The 21577-nt window shown below is 48.2% G+C and overlaps 1 protein-coding gene across 4 annotated transcripts; it reads right to left on the reverse strand.

The window, feature by feature from the left end:
* Window positions 1-2887: 2887 nt before the first annotated feature.
* On the reverse strand, window positions 2888-20643 carry LOC118081185 (uncharacterized). 4 transcript variants are annotated; one of them, XM_088663856.1, is made up of 5 exons: window positions 20135-20643; window positions 14562-15497; window positions 10584-10719; window positions 6740-7498; window positions 2888-3298 (listed from the first exon to the last, which is right to left on the reverse strand). In XM_088663856.1, the coding sequence occupies exons 2-5, from the start codon at window positions 15327-15329 to the stop codon at window positions 2910-2912; spliced, it is 2052 nt and encodes a 683-aa protein (XP_088519982.1). In that variant the 5' UTR covers window positions 15330-15497; window positions 20135-20643; the 3' UTR covers window positions 2888-2909. The 4 variants fall into 4 exon arrangements, with proteins under 4 accessions (XP_088519982.1, XP_034963377.1, XP_088519980.1 ...); XM_035107486.3 differs by lacking the exon at window positions 20135-20643 and adding an exon at window positions 19319-19528; XM_088663854.1 differs by lacking the exon at window positions 20135-20643 and adding an exon at window positions 18668-19284 and having other exon boundaries at window positions 14562-15493.
* Window positions 20644-21577: the final 934 nt, after the last annotated feature.

Raw genomic sequence — 21577 nt, forward strand, 5'->3', positions numbered from 1 at the left:
GAGAAGATGGCCCACCCCACCCCCCGGCAAATTTGCTTCCAGGGCCTGAAGACACAACACAGACAGACAGACAGACAGACAGACAGACACACACACACACACACACACACACACACACACACACCATCCCAGCATGACATAAAAGTGCTTACTTCATTAATAAAAATGTTCTGATCTGGATAAAAGCACAAACGGTGACATAAAAAAAAAGGAAAAACGACAAAAAAATAAGGAAAATAGACAAAAACGAGGGGAAAGAGAAAGAATTAATGGGAGAAAAATAAGAAAGAAATGAAAATAGAGAGCTTCCAGTTCCATGTCTATCACCTATTTGTAAACTCACCCATACCTAACAAAACCACTTTCTATAAACCAACATGATATTCACTGCTTCCTTCCTTTTTAAAAGCTCAAGGAAAAGGGAGGGCAGAGACCAAGCCTGCCTTTCACGCTCCAAGGTCTGGCCAGGAAGTTAAGGCCTGGCTGCGGTTACTCAGTGTGTAGCCTGTTCACCCCAGGCATTTGGTGATGGGAGAATATTCCTCCTTGCAATCCCATGATCACTGGATTGAAGCATGTTTTTAACTGGAATTGTTTTTAGACGTTTTAGAATGTTTTTGATGTGCTTTCGTTTTGGCATTCTTAAACCATTCCCCGCTACAACAAAGGAGATCTATGTGAAAACGTGGAAGCAACACAAAGCCCTATTTCGGAAAAGCTTTTAATGTGTGACAGACTATTGTACAGTTTTTTAATATTTTGCTGGAAGCCGCCCAGAGTGGCTGAGGAAACCCATATTATTATTATTATTATTATTATTATTATTATTATTATTATTATTATTATTATTATATAAACTTGCAACCTTTTGTTGGTGTATCTCTCATAGCTCTGCTTGGAGATGCTGGGTTGAACATGGAAGCCTCAGGGGGCCAAATAGATGCTCCACCCCAAGGGAGCGCCATTTAATGGGCAGCATTAAGGGCAGAGCTTTCCCAGGGGGAGATTGGTGAGCTCACCTTCCATTGCTAAAAGTCCTCATGGTTGACCACAGAGAGGCTTCAGGAACATGACTTGAGATGGCAGTAGTGGTGCCAAACTTGTCTTCTTTCCCTCTTTCCCCCAGTAGAGAGTGTGAGACCGTTGCATGCAAGATCCTGGGTTCGAATCCCCGCTTGGCCGCAGCGAAGCTGACGACTTACTTCCAGCCTAACCTGCTTCACAGGCTTGTTGTGAGGTTAATATTGGGGGGAGAGTCATGTATGCCACCTTGAGCATCTTAAGGGATGCAAACGGAATAAATAAATGGAACAAAAATATAATGGGATAGATAAATAATGGGAGATTGATGGCAATAATAAACAAATAAATAAAAATCCCTCCCTGCTGTTCACCCCATGAGAAATCAAATGAGCACCCCCCCCTTAAAACTAAACTAAAACAACAACAAAAACACGGTGGGATTGCGGATCTTTATTATTTTTTATTGCATTTGAGTCCAACATTTTCCTCCAAGGAGCTCAAGGTGACGTACATGGTTCTCCCCTTGTTATTTTACTCCCCACAACAACCCTGTGAGGTAGGTTAGGCTAAGAGGAAGTGACTGGCCCAAGGTCACCCCTTGAGCTTTGTGGCTGGGTAGGGATTTGAACCCTAGTCTCCCGGTTCCTATTCCGACACTCTAACCGCTACACCACACTGTCTCTTCTCACTATTAGACCCCGAGTGCTTGCAAGCATTGTAGGTATCAATAGTTATCTTGTGCCAAATTTGCTGAAATGCAAAGCTCTACAGCAGGCATCCCCAAACTTCGTCCCTCCAGATGTTTTGGACTACAATCCCCATCTTCCCCAACCACTGGTCCTGTTAGCTAGGGATCATGGGAGTTGTAGGCCAAAACATCTGGAGGGCTGCAGTTTGGGGATGCCTGCTCTACAGTAACTGTTGGTCATATGTGAGGAACCGCTAGTCCTCCAGATGTTGCTGGACTACGACTCCCATTAGCCATACCCACTGGCAATGCTTGCTGGGGCTCATAGGAGTTGTAGTTCAGCAGGAACCAAAAGGGGCCAAGAGGTTCCCCATACCTGCTGTAGTTCGAAGCAGCCCACCCGCCTCCCTGCTAAACTCATTCCGGCTTCCTTTCCAGCAATTAAGACTTGTGGGCAGTGGCAGCAGAGTAGGTCAAGTTGAAATGAGAAGTCTTTGGGGTCTTTTACCACACTGATGGGGCTTGAACTTGTTTTTATATGTGGGGAAGTTAATCTGCAGAAAACTTAAAAGGGGAAATTTCCACCTCATAATGGGAGATCAAGTTTGCTTTGCCCCTTACTTACAATAAAGAAAGGTGGCTTACCAGGGATGTTGTAGCAGCTTACAATGCAAGCTTGGAAGTCAATCTCTACTCCCGTTTTATATGTAAGGGACACAGAGAACAGAAGGGTCCGTCAAGTCCAGCATCCTGCCCTCACAGTGACTGACCAGATGCCTGCGGGAAGCCCGAAAATGGAAACCAAACCCAAACAAACTCTCCCCATCTAAGCTTTCCAACAACTAGCCTTCAGCTGTGGAAGTAGCCAACCTGGCTAGTAACCATCGAGAGCCCTCTCCTCCTCCATGAATTTGCCTAATCCTCTATTAAAACCGTCCGAGTTGGTGGCCGTCACTGCCTCCAGTGGCAGGGAGTTCCACAGTTTAATCATGCGCTGAGAGATTAAAACACACAGTGTGAGGCCCTTGATCACCCCTAAGGAAACTCTTGGGAGTTTTTGGTCATTGGGCGGAATGCAACAGCCCTGGGAATCTAAGAATGGGAGAGAGGAGCGCTTACGACGGCCTAAGACTGCCCGTCCTCTCCCACACCCCGAAGGACACGCAACCAGCCGCGAGCAGTCTACCGAAAGTCGAATTTATTGTGAGAAATAAGTGCTAATGATCTGCTCCCGGACATCCACCCCGCGGGGGTCTTGCTCCACCAGGCTGTCGGTTTCCAGGTAGGGAGGCACGGGGACCTCGGTGTCCACCCCTTGTCCGCCATTGATAATGGGCAACTGGCGCCGGAGGGCCATGTTGTGTAGCATGGCGCACACCACAAACACCTTGGCCACCTTCTCCGGGCGAAGCATTAGCCGCCCGCCAGTGGAGTGGAGGCAGCGGAAGCGCATCTTGAGCTGCCCAAAGGCCTGCTCCACCACCATCCGCGTCGTCTCGTGCGTGGCGTTGTAGCGGGCCACAGGCTCCGGGCCGTCGTCGGGGTGCGGCGTCATGAGGAAAGGGCGCAAGGGGTAGCCGCTGTCGCCTGCGGAGGAGAGGAGGGAGCATCGTGAGGCAACTTGAACAAAATATTCCCCCTCCCCACACTTCCCCCCTGCTCCCCGGAGGGCACGTTCCTCTGCCACACGCAACTGGGCACAGGCCTCCCCCTCTCACATACCCTTGCCCATGTTTGAGAATAATAATACAGTGGTACCTCGACTTACGAACAAATCGACAACCAAATTTTCGACTTACGAATGGGACATATGGCCGCACGCTTACGAATTTCTCGACATCTGAACGGAAACCGCAGCGGTTTTAGATAGGGTTTTTTTGACTTACAAATTTTTAGATGGGGTTGCTTCGACTTACGAATTTTTCCGTTTCCAATGCATTCCTATGGGAAATCGCATTTCCAATGGCGCTTTTCGACTTACGAATTTTTTTACCTACGAAGGTGCCTTCGGAACGGATTAAATTCGTAAGTCGAGGCACCACTGTAATAATAATAATAATAATAATAATAATAATAATAATAATAATAATGAATTATTTATACCCCACTCATCTGGCTGGGTTTCCCCAGCCACTCTGGGCGGCTCCCAACAGAACATGAAAACCATGATGAAAAAAAATAAAACATCAAACATTAAAAGCTTCCCTAAACAGGGCTGCCTTCAGATGTCTTCTAAAAGTCAGATAGTTGTTTATTTCCTTGACATCTGATGGACGGGAGTTCCACAGGTGGGGCGCCACTGCCGAGAAGGCCCTCTGCCTGGTTCTCTTGCCATGACAGAACTGTCAGAAGGCCCTCTGTACTGGACCTCAGTGGGGTTAGGGTTAGGGGGTGGAGACGCTCCTTCAGGTATACACGGCCGAGGCCGTTTAGGGCTTTCAAGGTCAGCACTAACACTTTGAATTGTGCTCGGAAACGTACCGACCGCTCCCCCACCTCCTCCTTGCCTCGCCAACTGCCCTTCCTGCCTGCCTCTCCCGGCTGCCCAGCTCAGACATGTGCAGAAGTGGCACCAAAAGCTAGGAAGCAAGTCGGGAAAAGAGGGTGGCACCCAAGCTGGAGGGGAAGGCGCTGTCCAAGCCAGGGGAGGGAGCAGGGAGGAAACATGGCACCAACTTTCAGAAAATATCGGGGGAGCTCAGAAGACAAATGAATGAACCTATTTTTGTAGGCCATGACAGCAACAAGAGTACTTTAGTGGTAAGGTAAAGGGGCCCCTGACCATCAGGTCCAGTCGTGTCCGACTCTGGGGCTGCGGTGCTTATCTCGCTCTATAGGCCGAGGGAGCTGGCGTTTGTCCACAGACAGCTTCTGGCTCATGTGGCCAGCATGACAAAGCTGCTTCTGGCGAACCAGAGCAGCGCACGGAAACGCCGTTTACCTTCCCGCCGGAGCGGTCCCTATTTATCTACTTGCACTTTGATGTGCTTTCGAACTGCTAGGTGGGCAGGAGCTGGGACCGAGCAACGGGAGCTCACCCCGTTGCAGGGATTCGAACCGCCGACCTTCTGATCAGCAAGCCCTAGACTCTGTGGTTTAACCCACAGCGCCACCTGGGTCCCTTATACTTTAGTGGTACCTCAGGTTAAGAACTTAATTCATTCTGGAGATCCATTCTTAACCTGGAACTGTTCTTCACCTGAAGCACCACTTTAGTTAATAGGGCCTCCCGCTGCCGCCGCCGCGCAATTTCTGTTCTCATCCTGAAGCAAAGTTCTTAACCTGAGGTACTATTTCTGGGTTGGCGGAGTCTGTAACCCGAAGCGTCTGTAACCCGAGGTACCACAAAAGAATTTCAGAAATAGACTGGAAAGAGAAGTTGCTGAATTACAACTTATCACCAAGCTCAAAACCATGGAGGGACCTGGTTTGAACAGAGATATCAGATTCTTATCTCATTATACATGATAAGCGATCTTCAGCCATCTCAACCCTTGCTTTTTCATGCAAAACCATTTGCAGTCGTTTTCGGTCATTAACAGCTATCAGTCAGTCAATCACCCATTTCCACCACCCTTCTGAGTGATCCCCCCTCCCCATCCCCACCCCTCCCCACCCCTTCTCTACATAAGTGCCTGGGGACTCCCATTTCACTGTATCTGAAGAAGTGTGCATGCACACGAAAGCTCATACCAAAATAAAAACTTAGTTGGTCTTTAAGGTGCTACTGAAGGAATTTTTTTATTTTACTTCAACCCAGACCAACACGGCTACCTACCTGTAACCCGAGGTACCACTGTATTTGCAAAAAAATGGCGAAATCAGGAGATACCTACTCAAGAGAAGTGGCAGTAAAAAATGGTGGAATATGCCGAATTGGCAAATTTAACAATGAAAATTAGCGATAGAGAAGAGGCAGACTATAAGGTGGAGTGGAAAGCTTTCTTGAGTATTTAAAGAATTATTGGAAACATGTTTTTTAAAAAAGGAAGGTAGGATTTGAATGGAGAACAGCAGTTGAATATTTGCTGGGAGCCCAGTGTGGAAAAGAGAAGGTAAACAATAATTATATTACGCAGCAAACTTAGAAACTATGGGGGGAACCATGGAGGGATGGAGGGGAAGTCGAATGTGAAATGGGTGTGTATTTGGAAAGTACTGTATGTATTCTTTTGTAAACTCTTGAAATTCAAAAATGAAATTTTAAATACAGTGGTATCTCAGGTTAAGAACGTAATTCGTTCTGGAGGTCCGTTCTTAACCTGAAACTGTTCTTCACCTGAAGCACTACTTTAGCTAATGGGGCCTCCCGCTGCCGCCGCACTGCAATTTCTGTTCTCATCCTGAAGCAAAGTTCTTAACCTGTGGTACTATTTCTGGGTTGGCGGAGTCTGTAACCTGAAGCGCCTGTAACCTGAGGTACCACTGTAAACCATATAAATTGGGGGAGTTTGGCCTGGCTGTGTGGGGAGGTGGCTGGCCAATAGAGGAAGGGAGGGAAGAAGACACCAACTTGCAGGAAATATTGGGGGAACTCGCCCCACTAAATGTTTTACTAGGGGGGGTCCAAAAGGACCATGGCACCATAAATTTGCTGCCTATGCACATGTTGTGTGGGTGTCTTAGGCAAATCTCAATAAATGTAGTATAAACACAGAGAACTGGGAAACACTTGCGTGCGAGCGCTCCAATTGGAGAACAGCCTTTACCAAAGGTATCATGGGCTTTGAAGACGCTCAAACTCAGGCCGAAAAGGAGAAACGCGCTAAGAGGAAGGCACGCTTGGCAAACCCTCACTGTGGTCCGCTCCAGCCCAGAAAGCTATGTCCCCACTGTGGAAGGACATGTGGATCCAGAATCAGCCTCCACAGTCACTGTTAAGACTGTATTCATGAAAGACAATCTTACTCGGCTATGAGGGATCGCCAAAGAAGAAGATGACAGCGGCACAGACATCCGGTGTGGGGACAGAGCTGACGTCCGACACGGTTTGTTCACACACACACCCCCCAGCACTCCAATACTCACCCAAGAGCCAACCCTTTCCTTCGGGCCACGACTCCAGGAGCCTCTGCAGCTGGGAGAGCTGGAATATCCGCGCGTCGTGGACGCTGCCGGGGAACTTTGCCAGCACGTGGGTGAAGCACCCCGAGGCGTCGCAGGTAGCCTGCACGTTGAGGCTGTGGAAGTTGTGGCAGTTGCGGTAGAGCGCTGGCATGTCAGCCGGCGCAATGATGGGGACATGGGTGCAGTCCACGATCCCAATGACGTTCGGGAAGCCGGCTATGTCAAAGAAGGCTTCCCGCGTGCGGCGCAGTTCCGAGTCGGTGGTGGGGAAGGTGATGTGCTCGTGGACGTGGCGGAGCATGGCCTCCAGGAAGGCGTCGAGGCAGCGGCTGACGGACGACTGGGACACACGCAGGTTGTCGCCCGTCATCCGCTGGAAGGACCCGGTGCCCAGCACCTGCAGCGCGATCAGGACCTTCTGCAAGGTGGGGATGTGCCTGCGGCTGGCTGAGGCACCGTCCAGGTAAGGAGCCAGCAGGGTGCAGAGGTCCTGGATGGCCTGGCGGTCCAGGCGGAAGCGGGTCAAGCACTCCTCGTCGGACACCTGCAGCTCGTGGGTGCGCATCCGGATGAGGCGGGTTCTCCGGGGCGGCCGCCGGCTGTGGATCTCAAGGTTGGCGGCATAGACAAGGTCCAATAGGCCCTCGTCGTCGGAGCTGCCCTCCTCTGGGTACAGGGGGAGGGGGCCGCCTGCCCGGGGAGCCACTTGCCCAAGGTTGCCTGCGGGGAAAAGGGGGGGGGGAGGAGAGAGATCCTGATCACACCAGGGACAAGATTAGAAACTTTTCTATATGTATATTGTATCACTCTTTCTCTCGAAAAAGAAACGTAAGAGGGAAATGGCTGAGAGGAAAATGGCAAAAACAGGAAAATGGGGAAATGTGACTTTTGCAGCTGGTGTTAAAGTCGCAAAACAATGAAGCACGGGACGGAGCAATGGAGGATTTCTGAAACAACAAGGCGATATGAGTTCCACCCAAGGCATGAAGCAGAACAGCCACAACCAGGAAAAGATAGACAATATTTTACAAGGACAGGAAGAAACACCATGGACAGAATAATTGCCACACACAGGAAGAACAAGGATCATGGGTAGGCAACCTAAGGCCCGGGGGCCGGATCTGGCCCAAACGCCTTTTCAATCCGGCCTGTGGACGGTCCGGGAATCAGCATGTTTTTACATGAGTGGAATGTGTCCTTTTATTTAAAATGCATCTCTGGGTTATTTGTGGGGCATAGGAATTCGTTCATTTCCCCCCACAAGGTCTGAGGGACAGTGGACCGACCCCCTGCTGAAAAAGTTTGCTGACCGCTGATATACCTAGATTGAGTTCCTCACTTGCAGTTCTAGAAATCATTTAATGTGTCAACAGGAATAGAAGTTATTAATATTGCAGTTGTTGTATAAGGGATTATTATTTTGACTGGGATGTAATTGAAATTAATAAGATTCTGGAAGGCAGGAATAAAGAAAATCATCAAACCATCAATTTTAGCACGCAGGGGGCCACCTAAATTATGTAATTCGGCATCTGAATGATTGGTATTTGTAACTGCATTATAATTTGGCATTGTTATAATGAGGCTATGATTGGGTTATTGTAATTGAAAACTAATAAAAATTATTATCAAAAAAGGAAAGATAAAGAAACATAAGAAAACTTTGGGGGGTAGAATCAAGAGTTGGAAAGGACCCTGAGGATCATCTCGTCCAGCGAAATGAACGAATGTGACCAAGTCCTAGCATTTCAGAGGTCTGCTCCCCTCCGTAATACTTAGCTGAACACGACCCTCTGTCTTCAAGGGCACGGCATTTGAAAAACCTGAACTGTACAGCTGAGTTGGCCATCACTATTCGCTGGTGACGTTCTTCCACAATTCCACCCTCTCTTGCTCCCGGCCTAAAGGTAAAGGGGCCCCTGACCATCAGGTCCAGTCGTGTCCGACTCTGGGGTTGCGGCACTCATCTTGCTCTATAGGCTGAGGGAGCCGGCGTTTGTCCGCAGACAGCTTCCGGGTCATGTGGCCAGCATGACAAAGCTGCTTCTGTCGAACCAGAGCAGCACACGGAAACGCCATTTACCTTCCCGCCGGAGTGGTCCCTATTTATCTACTTGCACTTTGACGTGCTTTTGAACTGCTAGGTTGGCAAGAGCTGTGACTGAGCAACGGGAGCTCACCCCGTCGCGGGGATTCGAACCACCGATCTTCTGATCGGCAAGCCCTAGGCTCTGTGGTTTAACCCACAGCGCCACCCGTGTAGCACTTTAGAGACCAACTAAGTTTGTCATTGGTATGAGCTTTTGTGTGCATGCACACTTCTTCAGATACACTGAAACTGAAGTCATCAGACCCTTATATATAGTGAGAGGGTGGGGAGGGGCAAGCCCTAGACTCAGTGGTTTAACCCACCTGGGTCCCCTGCTCCCGGCCTACTTGATCTCAAAACAACAGACACCACCTCAGCTTCCCTAGATGGATCAGTCCCCAGGATAGTCCTCCAGACATTGCTGGACTCCAGTACCCATCAGCCCCAGACAGCATGTATGATAGGAATTGTAGTACAATCTATGGAGGGCACTCCCAGCTACTCCTGGCAGTGGTTCTCTGAGGTTTGGGGCAAAGGCACCACCTGCTACCCCCTGAGATTCGTTTTTTAAAAATACGTAATGGCCAGGAGTGATGGCAAGATTTTGCGCAGCATTTTAGGCAGGCGTAGGGGAAACTTTGCTCCTCCAGATGTTGTTGAACGACGGCACTCACCCTTCCCTGGCGCTTGCTGGGGCTGAAGGGGATGGCAGTTCGGCAACATCTGGAGGGCCAAATGTCCACCCCACCCCCCTCTTTTAGGCAAATCCCAAGGGATGGCTCGGTCAGTACAGCTGGAGACAACTCTTAATCTCAGGGTTGTGGGTTCGAGCCCCATGCTTTGCAGGGGGTTGGATTAGATGACCCTCAGGGTCCCTTCCACAATTCTAAATTGAGCAGCCAGCCCATTTTGACAGAACTGTGGCAATCTGATAAAAGCATTACAGAGGATGCCAGTCCAATGTTTGCTTTGCCCATCAAGCCTGACTGGCAACATCTCAGGCAGGAACAGATCGTTCCCAGTCGCATTGCTCGTGATCCATTTAGCAGAAAGATCAGGCTTGATACAGGCAATAAACTCGCTCAGCCGCCACGTTCTGCTCTAGGGTCTCTGCTGAGAAGTAGCCATTGATCTTAAGCGCCCTAGAAGCTGATAGGCTGGCTACGACTCCCTCAAACAAGCAAAAAGGTCTCTAGGGTTTCCCCACCCCCTTAAAGATGAAACAGAGCCCCCCCCCCTCACGGAATAAAATATGTCAGCCGCCGCGAAGGCATGTTTCTAGAGCAAGAGTTTCCCTCGGGCAGCAGAAGCATCCCACCTGTTCCAACAGGTGATTTTCCCAGGTGCCAAGGACGGAGAACAAAGGAATTCTGCAGGCCTGCCCAATCCCTTTATTCACGTCTCAAGTGAAGGACTGGGATGACACACAAAAATCTGGAAGGGGCTGCAGATCCTTTGGAGGGTAACATCTCGAGAAAAGCTGGAGAAATGTTATCTATCGGGAGAACTTTAAAAGATAAAGTCAGAGCCATTGCTTGCTTTTGGCAATAAGCTCCGAAACTCCCCAGTGGGGCAATTGTTTGGGCCAAGGGGACAGCCCTGGATGCCAGGCACTCTGAATTTCTTGGGTGGGTGGGGGGGATGAGCCTACAAACCCAAAACAGGTGCGATGACTCAGTAAGCCAATAAGATAACCACGCAAAATGAACTTCTTACCCAAATTGCTGCCCTCTTCCTCATCAGCCTCTTGCTTTGCTTCCCTGAACAGAGGCTTAGGTGCAGAGTCGGAGGGGGGTTGCTCCGGCTCTGGCTCTGGAGAATCTGCGTTGTCCATTTCGAAGAGACCCAGCACCTGAAAAGAGCACCAAAGCTATAGATTAGGTCTGAATTGGCTCAGAAAGGCAGGGTAATACATAAGGGCAAAACGCCACTTAAAATTATGCTCCGTAATAGTTAGCGCTTGTAAAAGGGAGCGGTCAGAATTCATGTAACTGGTTCCTTTAATTTAAAACAAAACAAAACCCCACCCTTCTTGCACAAAGCATGCAAGTCCCCTGGGTTGTCACAACAACCCTGTGATGTAGAATAAGCTGGGAGGGGGTGACAGGGTGAATGGGGATTTAGTACCTGGGTTTCCCTGGTGCTGGTCCGGTACCCTAGTGCTATTCCACATTGGCTCAGTTCTGACTGTTCCCAGGGAAAGGGGGAAGGAATATTAGTGCAGCTGCAGAGGGAAAACTGCAGGGTAAGTTCCTGCACCCAAAAAACCACCAGTGTAAATAAGTTTTGATGGATGTGAAAATGGAACACTGAATGGTTTAGTTTATGTAAAATATGCAGGGATCTATGGCATGCAAACTGAACCATGGAAAGAGAAGAAGGGAAGTCATTGATATTTTAAGGTTGTTTAAATGAATATTCTAAAATGTAAAATAGAAAAACTTAATAAAAATTCTACAAAAAAAAAACAAAACAAACCAGAGAGAGATAGGATGGGTGGTCACAGAGAAAGTGAGAGAAAAATGGGATGGGGTGTCCAAAGAAACACAGAAATGAGATGAGGTGTCACAGGGTGGGGGCTGGGGTGTGTGTCAGGAGCGAGCCAGCAGTAAATCACGCCAGTAAATCATGCCATGCAAGCTGGAGTTAACTCTTTATTAGCAAAAACCAGGATCAGCACGGGAGTGTCAGGCCTAATGAGCACAGCAACTCATCTCTGGCAGGTGTTGCCCCATGAAGCAGTTGCTGAGTCCCTGCCTCCCCTCCTCTCCAGGGTTTTCCCCAAGCAATCTGAGACTACGCCTGAGTGAAGCTTACTTCTCCCTCTCCCTCTTTTCATGCCTCTCCTGGTTCTGGGAACCAAAGGGGAGCTTCCTGCAGCAGGAGGGGAAAACATATGTGCCTCTTCAGCCTGATCCATCTTTGCCTCTTGGCCTCCCTCGCCCCACTGTCCTGCTTCAGCTTCAGCCTCCGATTCTAGACCTCCCTCTGTCTCTGGACTCTCTCTGCTCACTAAGCCCTGTTCCAAGACTTCCTCCGTTCCCTCTGTCTCTGGACTCTCTCTGCTCACTAAGCCCTGTTCCAAGTTCCAAGCCCTGTTCCTGTTCCAAGTCTTCTCCGTCTGACCACTCATTGTCACTCTACCACCATACCCCGGGCTCTGAGCCATCTTCCCTTGGTGGCTCCCCAGCTGATTCCTCCCACCATTCCTCTGCGTCCAACCCGTTGGTGACAGACAGAGACAGAGAGAGGGCTGAGGTGCTGCAGAGAAAGAGCGCTGAGCAAGCATGCAAAGCAGCAAACCCTTCACCATTTTGGCTCTGTCACTTGAGGTCACATCAACCAAGATTGATCTTAATACAGCCAGACTAGGTCTGGACACCTCCAAAGGACTCAAATCAATAATGGTGTCGTGTCTAGAGTGAATATGCATGGGTTTACCCTCAAAGTGGGACACGGGTGGCGCTGTGGGTTAAACCACAGAGCCTAGGGCTTGCTGATCAGAAGGTTGGCGGTTCAAATCCCCACGACAGGGTGAGCTCCTGTTGCTTGGTCCCTGTTCCTGCCAACCTAGCAGTTCGAAAGTGTGTCAAAGTGCAAGTAGATAAATAGCTACCGCTCCGGCGGGAAGGTAAACGGCATTTCCGTGCGCTGCTCTGGTTTTGCCAGAAGCAGCTTAGTCATGCTGGCCACATGACCTGGAAGCTGTACGCCGGCTTCCTCAGCCAATAACGCAAGATGAGCGCCGCAACCCCAGAGTCGGCCACGACTGGACCTAATGGTCAGGGGTCCCTTTCCCCTCAAAGTAGGGATGCAGGTGGCACTGTGGTCTAAATCACTTGCCGATCAGAAGGTCAGCAGTTCAAATCCCTGGGACGGGGGGAGCTCCTGTTATTCAGTCCCAGCTCCTGCCTACCTAGCAGTTCGAAAGCACCTCAAAGTACAAGTACAGTGGGACCTCGACTTACAAGCTATTCATCATCCGACGTTTTTGAGTTACGCGCAGAAAAAGTGGCCGCGCGCTTACGATTTTTTCGACATCCGAACGGAAAACCCGTTTGCGGCTAGATGCAGTTTCCTCGATTTACGAGTTTTTAGATGCGGTTTCCTCAACTTATGAATTTTTTCGTTTCCAATGCATTCCTATGGGAAACCACTTTTCCTATGGGAAACTCAACTTACAAAGTTTTCGACCTACGAATGTGCATTCGGAACAGATTAAATTCATAAGTCGAGGTCCCACTGTAAGGTAGGCGTTTCCATGTGCTGCTCTGGCGGCATAGTCATGCTGGCCACATGACCCGGAAGCTGTCTGCAGACAAACGCCGGCTCCCTCGGTCTATAGAGCAAGATGAGCGCCGCAACCCCAGAGTCGTCCGCGATACTTTTACCTTTACCCTCAAGGTGCCTTGCAAGCTTAGCACAGCAGGTCTCTGATTAAGTCTTCCTAGCAGAAAGATGCTAAAAATGTTCTTGTTTCAACTGAGCTTTCACTGAAGCGTTTTGCATTATTAGTTTATTTGACCACTGAATGGTTTGTTTCTAACGCTCTGAACGCTGCATATTGCTTTGTGCAATTCCGTTGTTCACCGCTTAGGGATACTTCTGAGTGAGAGGCATACAAATTTAGTAAATCCAGACAAGGTCATCTAATTCCCTCCACCAAAGCCCCACTGCTCAGTGCAGGATCTGCTGGGCAGGATGCAGTCCCAGCAGACTTTGCGTATGCCTAGGTTTAGGCTTCCGTAAACAGACACATTCTTAGCAGTATATAGGGGGATTCTAAAAATGCAAGGAATCTTCGAGTGGAAAACAGCCTTGGAGGTAGCCCAACCCAACCCCTCTTCAGGGCAGGGCTTTTGCAATTACAGTAGGAGCAGGGAAACCCTTTTCAGCCGGAGGGCTGCATTGCCCTCTTGCCACATGGCAGTGGGTTTTTCACACAGGGGGGAAATTGGGCAGGGCAACCAATGGAAATTTGACACACTTTTGCCACAGTACTGGCTCTCATACGGGCGCTTTGTGATAACCGTCCCGCATTTGTAAGAAATCTGTCTGTTAGTGTGGCGGCACCTACACTGCGGAACTCCCTGCCTCTTGACAACAGGCAGGTGCCTTTGCTGCAAAGCGTAATGCTGGTGGTCAACAAAAGAGATTAAAAGACTCTCTAAAGGCAAATCTAAAGAAATGTAGTATAAACACCGACAACTGGAAAACACTGGTCTGTGAGCGCTCCAATTGGAGAACAGCTTTTACCAAAGGTGTCATGGGCTTTGAAGACGCTCAAACTCAGGACGAAAGGGAGAAACGTGCTAAGAGGAAGGCATGCTTGGCAAACCCTCACTATGATCAACTCCTGCCCAGAAACCAATGTCCCCACTGTGGAAGGACGTGTGGATCCAGAACTGGCCTCCACAGTCACTTACAAACTCAGGGTTAAAACCGTGTTAATGGAAGACAATCTTACTCAGCTACGAGTGATTGCCAAAGAAGAAGAAGGAAGACCTGCTAGAAATGTTTTTGTTTAAACAGGCCTACCCAGATGCTTAGAAAGCTGGTGTGAGTTTTAACCTGTTTTTAGTCTATTGCAGTCGGGCCAGGATCAGTGAAATATTCTCCCCCAATGTTTGCTGCTCCCCAAAGACACATTCACGCATGCACACAGATGCCGATCTGGATGAATCTCTGGCTCACCTGCTGCTCCCTCCTCTCCGCCTCCCTCTGCATCTGTAGGAAATCCTCGGCCAAAGCGGCCGCCTGGGAGCACGTCTCCGGTTCGTGTTCCCTCACCCAGCTCTGGAGGTCTGGCGGAAGGATGGCCAAGAACTGCTCCAGGATCAGCAGCTCCAGGATCTGCTCCTTGGTGTGCCTCTCCGGCTTCAGCCACCGGTGGCACAGATACCAGAGCTGGCTGCACACCTCGCGGGGGCCCTCGGCCTCCTGGTAGCGGAACTGGCGGAAGCGCTGGCGCTTCATCTCCATGCTGGCCGAGTCGTCGCCCAACACCTCCTCCTTCACTTTCACCACCCCAGACTCGCCAATCTCCCCAGAGTCCAGGCTGTTGTGGGCCTCGGGGCCTTCCCCGGCCAGGCCCTGCTGGTGGCGAGACGCCCGTCCGCTCCTGGGCCATGGGCGGGCCACTGCCGGCCCCTCGAGGGAGGATGGAAAGGCTCGCCTGTCTTCCCACTCCGCTGGCCGGGACGCTGGCGGGTTTCTCCACCCCGAGCGAGGGGAGCGAGTGGCGTTGAGGAGGGCCTTCTGATGAGCCACCCGGCCCCTGGGCAGCCTCTCCTCTTTGTCTCGGGGGCCGCGGGAGGCCTCTCCTTTCCCCCGCCAGCCTTCCTCAGACTCAGGGTTCTCATGTTCGTCCTCCTCGACCTCCATCCTCTTCCCCCGCCGGGCTACCTGCTCCAGCTCGCCCTGCAAATGGAGGCTCGAAGTCGCGCCCCGCTTGGCGGCCATTTTGAGACAGCCTAACTGCCGGCCTTCTCCGAAAACGCAAAGGGTTTCTCTGGGAGAGGAATGCCTCCGCCTTCTGGCTTACACCTGTGGGAAAACTGGCTGCTGCAATGGGGTCGTCTTTGCCTCAGAAGCACACGGAGATCAATGTTTGACGGCAGGGCCTTCTACCTGAAGAGCAAGGAAGAAAAACAGAAATTAACAGAGAAAAATTCTCCTCAGTTAAAAACAGCCAAGGGATCCCCCAACCTATTGTAGGTGGCATAAACAGAAGTATTCTACACCTTAATTTATAGAGACCAAATTAGCTTTATTTTGATACCAAAATATGCCCAATTGGTTGAAAAATAAGTGAAACAGGTGGTGTTTTTTTCTAAACTGATGCAGAAATCTTTAAAAAAAATTCTCCTGAGCTCCATTTTGGACCAAAAAATCTTTTAAAAAATTAGGTTAATTTGAAGAAAATCTGAGTTGTGAGAGAGCACATAGCACCAGATGATTTGGCGTGGAATGACCCAGTGTCCTGAATCAAGGGAAATCATATTCCTGCTGTATTTGATCTTGGTCAGAGCACACCTGGAGTCCTGTGTCCAGTTCTGGGCAGCAGAATTTTAAAAAGATATTGACAAGCTGGAAGATGTGCAGAGGAAGGCAAGCAAGATGATCAAGGGTGTGAGAACCAAGCCCTATGAGGGAATTTAGCCTGGAAAAGTGGAGACTGAGAGGAGCTATGCCAGCCCTCTTCAAATACCTAAAGGCCTGTCACACACAAGACAAGCTTGTTTTATCCTGCTCCACAGGGTGGGAATCGAATCAATGGATTCAAGTTACAGGAAAGGAGATTCTGGAGTACGCAGTAGAGGCACCTCTTTTCCTGTGGATGTTAAAAAGTGTGGCTCTTAACTGTAACAGATTCATGGTACCGGCACCTAATTTTCTAGAAAAAAGAACTATGTGGAACGGATGACGTATTTAAGCAGAGGCTGGACAGATGTCTGCTAAAATGGCAGTCGGGGCAGGAGGAATCTCTCTTTCATTTTAGGACACCTGCCTAGGATCTCCTGATAAAACACTGAGGGGAGGGAGGAAACCTCCCATTTAGAGGCGCCTTAAGTTAGGGTTGCCATAGTCTGGAATTTCTCGGACATAGCTGGGATTCGGCCATCAGAAACATTGTCCGGGCAGAAAATCGCTGGAATGTCCGGGGAAATCCGGATGCATGTCAACCCATGTTGGAAGCGTAGATTTTGGCGAATTTCCTTAAAAACAGCTCAACAGCTTTTGTGTTTGGATTTTCACTTTTTGAAATACGGCAACCCTACTTAAATGGTGCTTGGAGTCCCAATTTTGGGACTACAAAGCGCCTCACACACGACGTCATTGTGACTGACTTAGATCACCCTGGGAAATTCTACTTGTGGCCCTGCACCTTTTAAAATATCGCAGAAATCAGGATCATTATTTTTTGCTATCAGTCTTGTACTGTGGAATTTTATTTATTTATTTATTTATTTATTTATTTATTTATTTCATAAAACTTATGAGCAGCTTGGTTTTAGGAGGAAAAAAACACCTCAAAACACAGAGAGTATGAAGTAGAAAGAGATCAAGGAACGCTGTTTTCATCGCCATACCAAAAGCAGAAACCACTAATGGCTTCAGATGTCTTGCAAGGACCTCTATTTCATAGCTGTCAAGTTTTCCCTTTTCTCGCGAGGAAGCCTATTCAGCATAAGGGAATTTCCCTTTTAAAAAAAAGGGAGAACTCGACAGCTATGCTATTTTTACCCAGGCTTTCCCTGGCCAATAAGATCAGATCCTGTTTAACGTGTTTGAATCTGAAACGTGTTTCTGTTTTATTTCACATTCTGCATTTTTATATCACTGTTTTACTGGGTCCAGGTTGCATGCTTAGTTTAATATTTTAACAATATACTGTTTTGACTGCTAGGTCTGTGCACACTTACACAACATTTTTGAAATATTATATACCCAAGCAATCACTACGCTCGGCCGATGAGAGCCTCCGGCAGATAGCACCTTATCAAGAGGTCCGTTCCGCACCTTTTAGTATGGTGGTACCTGCCCTTTGGAATGCCCAAATGTTGAAGTCTTTTGGGTGCCTACTGAAGACCTCCCTCTTCCAACAAGCCAAAATGGAGATGTTTCCCAGGCTCCATCCACACTCTTCATTTAAAGCACCATCATTCCACTTTATAAACCGTCATAGCTTCCCCCAAAGAATCCTGGGAACTGTAGTTTTTAGAGGTGCTGACAGTTGCTAGATCTTTATTCCCTTCACAGAACTACAGTTCCCAAAGCAGTTTCTCATCTTCACAAGGAATTCTGATGGCCCTCAATACAAGACAGTGTGTGTGTTAGATCTCAGGACCAGAGGCTCTATGTGGCCCTCTAGACCTCTCTACCTGGCCCTTGAGTCGCTCCCAAGGCCACACCCGCTCCGCCTGGCTAGAATGCATTCATGAACTCCAATACTTCTTGGTTTGTGGAAACTTAAGTTTACTGCACAAATGTAAAATTTACATTCATTGCTCTGCCCACATTTCCTGCTGGCCCTATCCAAGACTGGCTTGTGGCCCCCAGGAGGTCACCCAGAATGGAATGAGGCCCTCAGCTTGTAAAAGGCTCCCTGCCCCCTGGATTATAGTTTAAATCTGACATGACCTCACAAATGGAAGGGCTCTGAATGCAACAGAGGTTCTAACTGCCAGAGGACATTTTTTTGCCAATTTCCAGTGAGAACAGGAAATTGGCCATTAGGATGTTCTTACTCATTTATTTGCAAGTTGGGAGAGAAGGCAACACACTAAAATTAGGATGGTTACCAATAGATTAATCACTGATTAATGCATCCATTTCCCCCTTAAACCAACATTCATTAGCATTTGACTTAAAATAGCTTTGACTGGGGGTGGGGGGTGGGGAAGCATTTTCTCTGAGATCTCACACATCTATGGCAATTTCTAACATTTTAGTGCAAGAATTTTTCTACTGTGTCCCATATCAAAATCCAAATGATATGATGAGTGGGGATGTGAAATGTTTTAATAAATAACAGCACAACGAAAAGAGTTAACAAACTGAGAAAACTGACAATGTACAAAATAAATAACAGCACAATGAAAAGAGTTAATGAATTGAGAAAACTTTTTTTAAAGTTATCTAGCAGGCTAAAATGGACTATTGCAGAAGTCTCATTGAAAAGGCGGTTACATTCATCCTTGTACCCACTTTCCTGGGAGTAAGCCTATTGAATTCAGTGGGACTTACTGCTCTGGGCTAACCCAAAATCTTAACCCTCTGAAACATGCTAGTTTTACCTACTTTTTTCTTCTTCTTCAGGCAGCGAAAGAGCATTAAAAAAAAATCTCTTGCACAGGACGTTTACAAAAATAAAATAACAATAAGACCTTTATGGGAGCTGCACTGAGTGCCGAGGAAAACCAAATGAGGTCTGGATCAGACCCGTGGGGGAATTTAGATGTCTCTTAACTTGTACACAGACACACACTAAAAAAAGCTGTTTTCTAACCTTGCACACACACTAGAAAGGAGCAATCCTTTCTTCCAGAGGCTGCAGAGCCTTAAAAGAGGAAGAAGAAGGGATCAGCGTCCCTCTCCCCATATATATTTTGTGGGGGAGGAAGGGAGTGGGATAATCGGGTCGCGGGATCCTCTCTCTTTCTTTCCGCCTTGTCCTTGGATCTGGGATCAGCTGCAGCTTCTGCCATTGTCCTAGCAGAGAGGCCATGCTTGGAGGGAGAGAGAGAAGGATCAACCCGCACAAAACCCAGCCTGGGGGTGGGCGAGAGGGAGGCTCAGGATCCCTCCCCCCCTCCCATTTCACCCCCCCTCCTTCCCTCTCTCCTACTTTTATTTGATCAGGAGGTTTTTCGGGGAGGGGTTCAACTTTCCCTTTTTTCTCCTTTTTTTTTGCACAGCTCGCTGGACTGACGCTGCTTTTTACCCACCGTGCATGTTGCCGAATGCATTTCTTTCCTGGAGGATCTATTGCAACGGAACAATTATTTTTGTTATTTTTTAATGCAAACTCTTCTTTAAATATAAAAAATAAAAAATCCAGCCTCTCTTTCTGTATGTGTGCGCCTTTCTCTCCTCCCATCAGAAAAGGGCCTCGGGTATTAAGCGGCTCTTCTAAGCTCAAGTTTCTCGTCCTCTCTGGGACGCTCAGCCCTCTATCGGTTTAACCCGTCCAGCACCTCCTCGTAAGAAAAGGCCAAAAAAGGGGGAAGGAAAATAAATTTTAATAGCCAAGAAGCCGATGGGTTGAACTACTAATTTCCAAGCCATTGATTTGTATTTATTTTTCCCCGCCCACGCAAGGATTAAATCTCCAAATGCGTTTGGGTGGCGCGTGGATTGTCCTAGATGCGCAGTTCTTGCGATTCGTTTCTTTAAAAATCGGTTTGCAAAAAAAGATAAGAAAAAAAAAGATGGGAAGCTAAGCTAAGAGAGGGTTAAACGGCAGTGGGTAGGGCAGAAATCTTTTTTTATTTTTTTTTAAGCAGAAGAAAAGATCTAGTAGGCGGAAGGAGAGGGTTTTAAGGGAGGGATTTAAAAGCCAGACAATGCCTCTCATTGGAAAACAAAGTAGATTCAGCAGAGCTTTCCAAGAAATAAATAAAGGCGCCGCGCTCCCCCTCCAGGAGAGTTCATCGGAGGGGAGGAAAAAGTAAACACACTTAAGAATAAAATTTAAGAAATCGCACACACACACACACACACACACACACGCATTTTGCATTTTGCAACCTGACTCCAGTTACCTGCTTCCAGCGGTTTTTTGTGTGTGTGTGGTTTTTTTTTTTTGCTTTCCCACCTGAGAACAAAAGAATGATGTGGCTGTTCAGGAGCCCGGCCATAGGAGGAAAAGGAACTGCACTTCTTTAGGGGTCAGGATTGCAAAGGGGGAGGAGGAGGAGGAGGAGAGGGGGAGAGGAGAAGAAGAAGAAGAAGAAAAGCTTCATTCCGGGTAGGAAGCCTGGCTGGCACGCCGCCATACTGCGGGAGGAGCTGCACCTTTCGAACTGCTGCCTGGCAGGCAGGAGAACTTGGTCCTTTGCGCGCGGGGAGGAGAGAGAGTCGGGTAAATCCGCAGCTTGCATAAGGAAGCGTCTCAGAGTCTGCAGAAGTTGGGGTGGCTGTTAATGGAGAAGCTAAGAGGGCCCTGGCAGCGGGATCGGGTCAAAGGGTAACTGGATCGGGGCCACCTAAGTGCAGACCACGGCCCCCAGTGGGGGGGGGAAGAGAGCTAAAAGCCAGAGCCAAGCACAGCAGAGCTCTCCATGGTTGGGATTCCCAGCAACTTGATACATGCTCTCCAACATTTCTCCAATGAAAAGAGCGACGTCCTATTCAATAATAACAACAACAACAATAATTTATACCCCCCGCCCACCTGGCTGGGTTGCCCCAGCCACTCCAAGCCATAGCTGCCAAGTTTTCCCTTTTCTCGCGAGGAAGCCTATTCAGCATAAGGGAAAATCCATTAAAAAAAAGGGATAACTTGGCAGCTATGCTCCAAGCAGCTTCCAGCATATATAGAAACATGATAAAACAAACCATAGCTGTCAAGTTCTCCCTTTTTAAAAAGGAAACTCCCTTATGTTTAATAGGCTTCCTCGTGAGAAAAAGGGAAAACTTGACAGCTATGACATAAACATTAAAAAAACCCTTTCCTATGCAGTACAGGGCTGCCTTCAGATGTCTTCTCTCTCTCTCTCTCTCTCTCTCTCTCTCTCTCTCTCTCTCTCTCAATTTTTATTAAATTTTCTGTTTAACATTTTAGAATATTCATTTAAACAATCTTAAAATATCAATGACTTCCCTTCTTCTCTTTTCATGGTTCATTTTGCATAACATAAATCCCTGCATATTTTACATAAACTAAACCATTCAGTATTCCATTATTCTGTCCATCAAAATTTATTTACAGTGTCTTCTAAAGGTTGTATACTTTTCTCCTTGGCTTGGGTGTGTGTGTGCCGCATAACTCCATACCTTCCAACATTTCTCCAATGAAAATAGGGAGGGATGTTTTAAGGAAAAGCGGGTCATTCTGGGATCAAATCAGAAACTGGGATGGCTTCCGTAAATCCGGGATTGTCCCTGGAAAGCGGACACTTGGAGGCTCTGCATGATATTCAGAGGCATGTCGCCTCCAACAGTGGCAGAAGACGGACATCTCAGCCCCTGTTAGCCTTAATTTT

The sequence above is a fragment of the Zootoca vivipara genome, chromosome 2, assembly GCF_965207765.1.
Source record: "Zootoca vivipara chromosome 2, rZooViv2.hap1.1, whole genome shotgun sequence".
In the NCBI taxonomy this organism is placed as follows: Eukaryota; Metazoa; Chordata; class Lepidosauria; order Squamata; family Lacertidae; genus Zootoca; species Zootoca vivipara.

Excerpts from the sequence above, each read along its gene's own strand:
- LOC118081185 (XM_088663856.1), bottom strand. The coding sequence starts at position 15,329 with ATGGCCGCCAAGCGGGGCGCGACTTCGAGCCTCCATTTGCAGGGCGAG. Across the intron at positions 10,720-14,561 it reads CGGAGAGGAGGGAGCAGCAG|GTGCTGGGTCTCTTCGAAAT; the intron begins GTGAGCCAGAGA and ends TGCTCTTTTCAG. Across the intron at positions 7,499-10,583 it reads GGAAGAGGGCAGCAATTTGG|GCAACCTTGGGCAAGTGGCT; the intron begins GTAAGAAGTTCA and ends TTTTCCCCGCAG.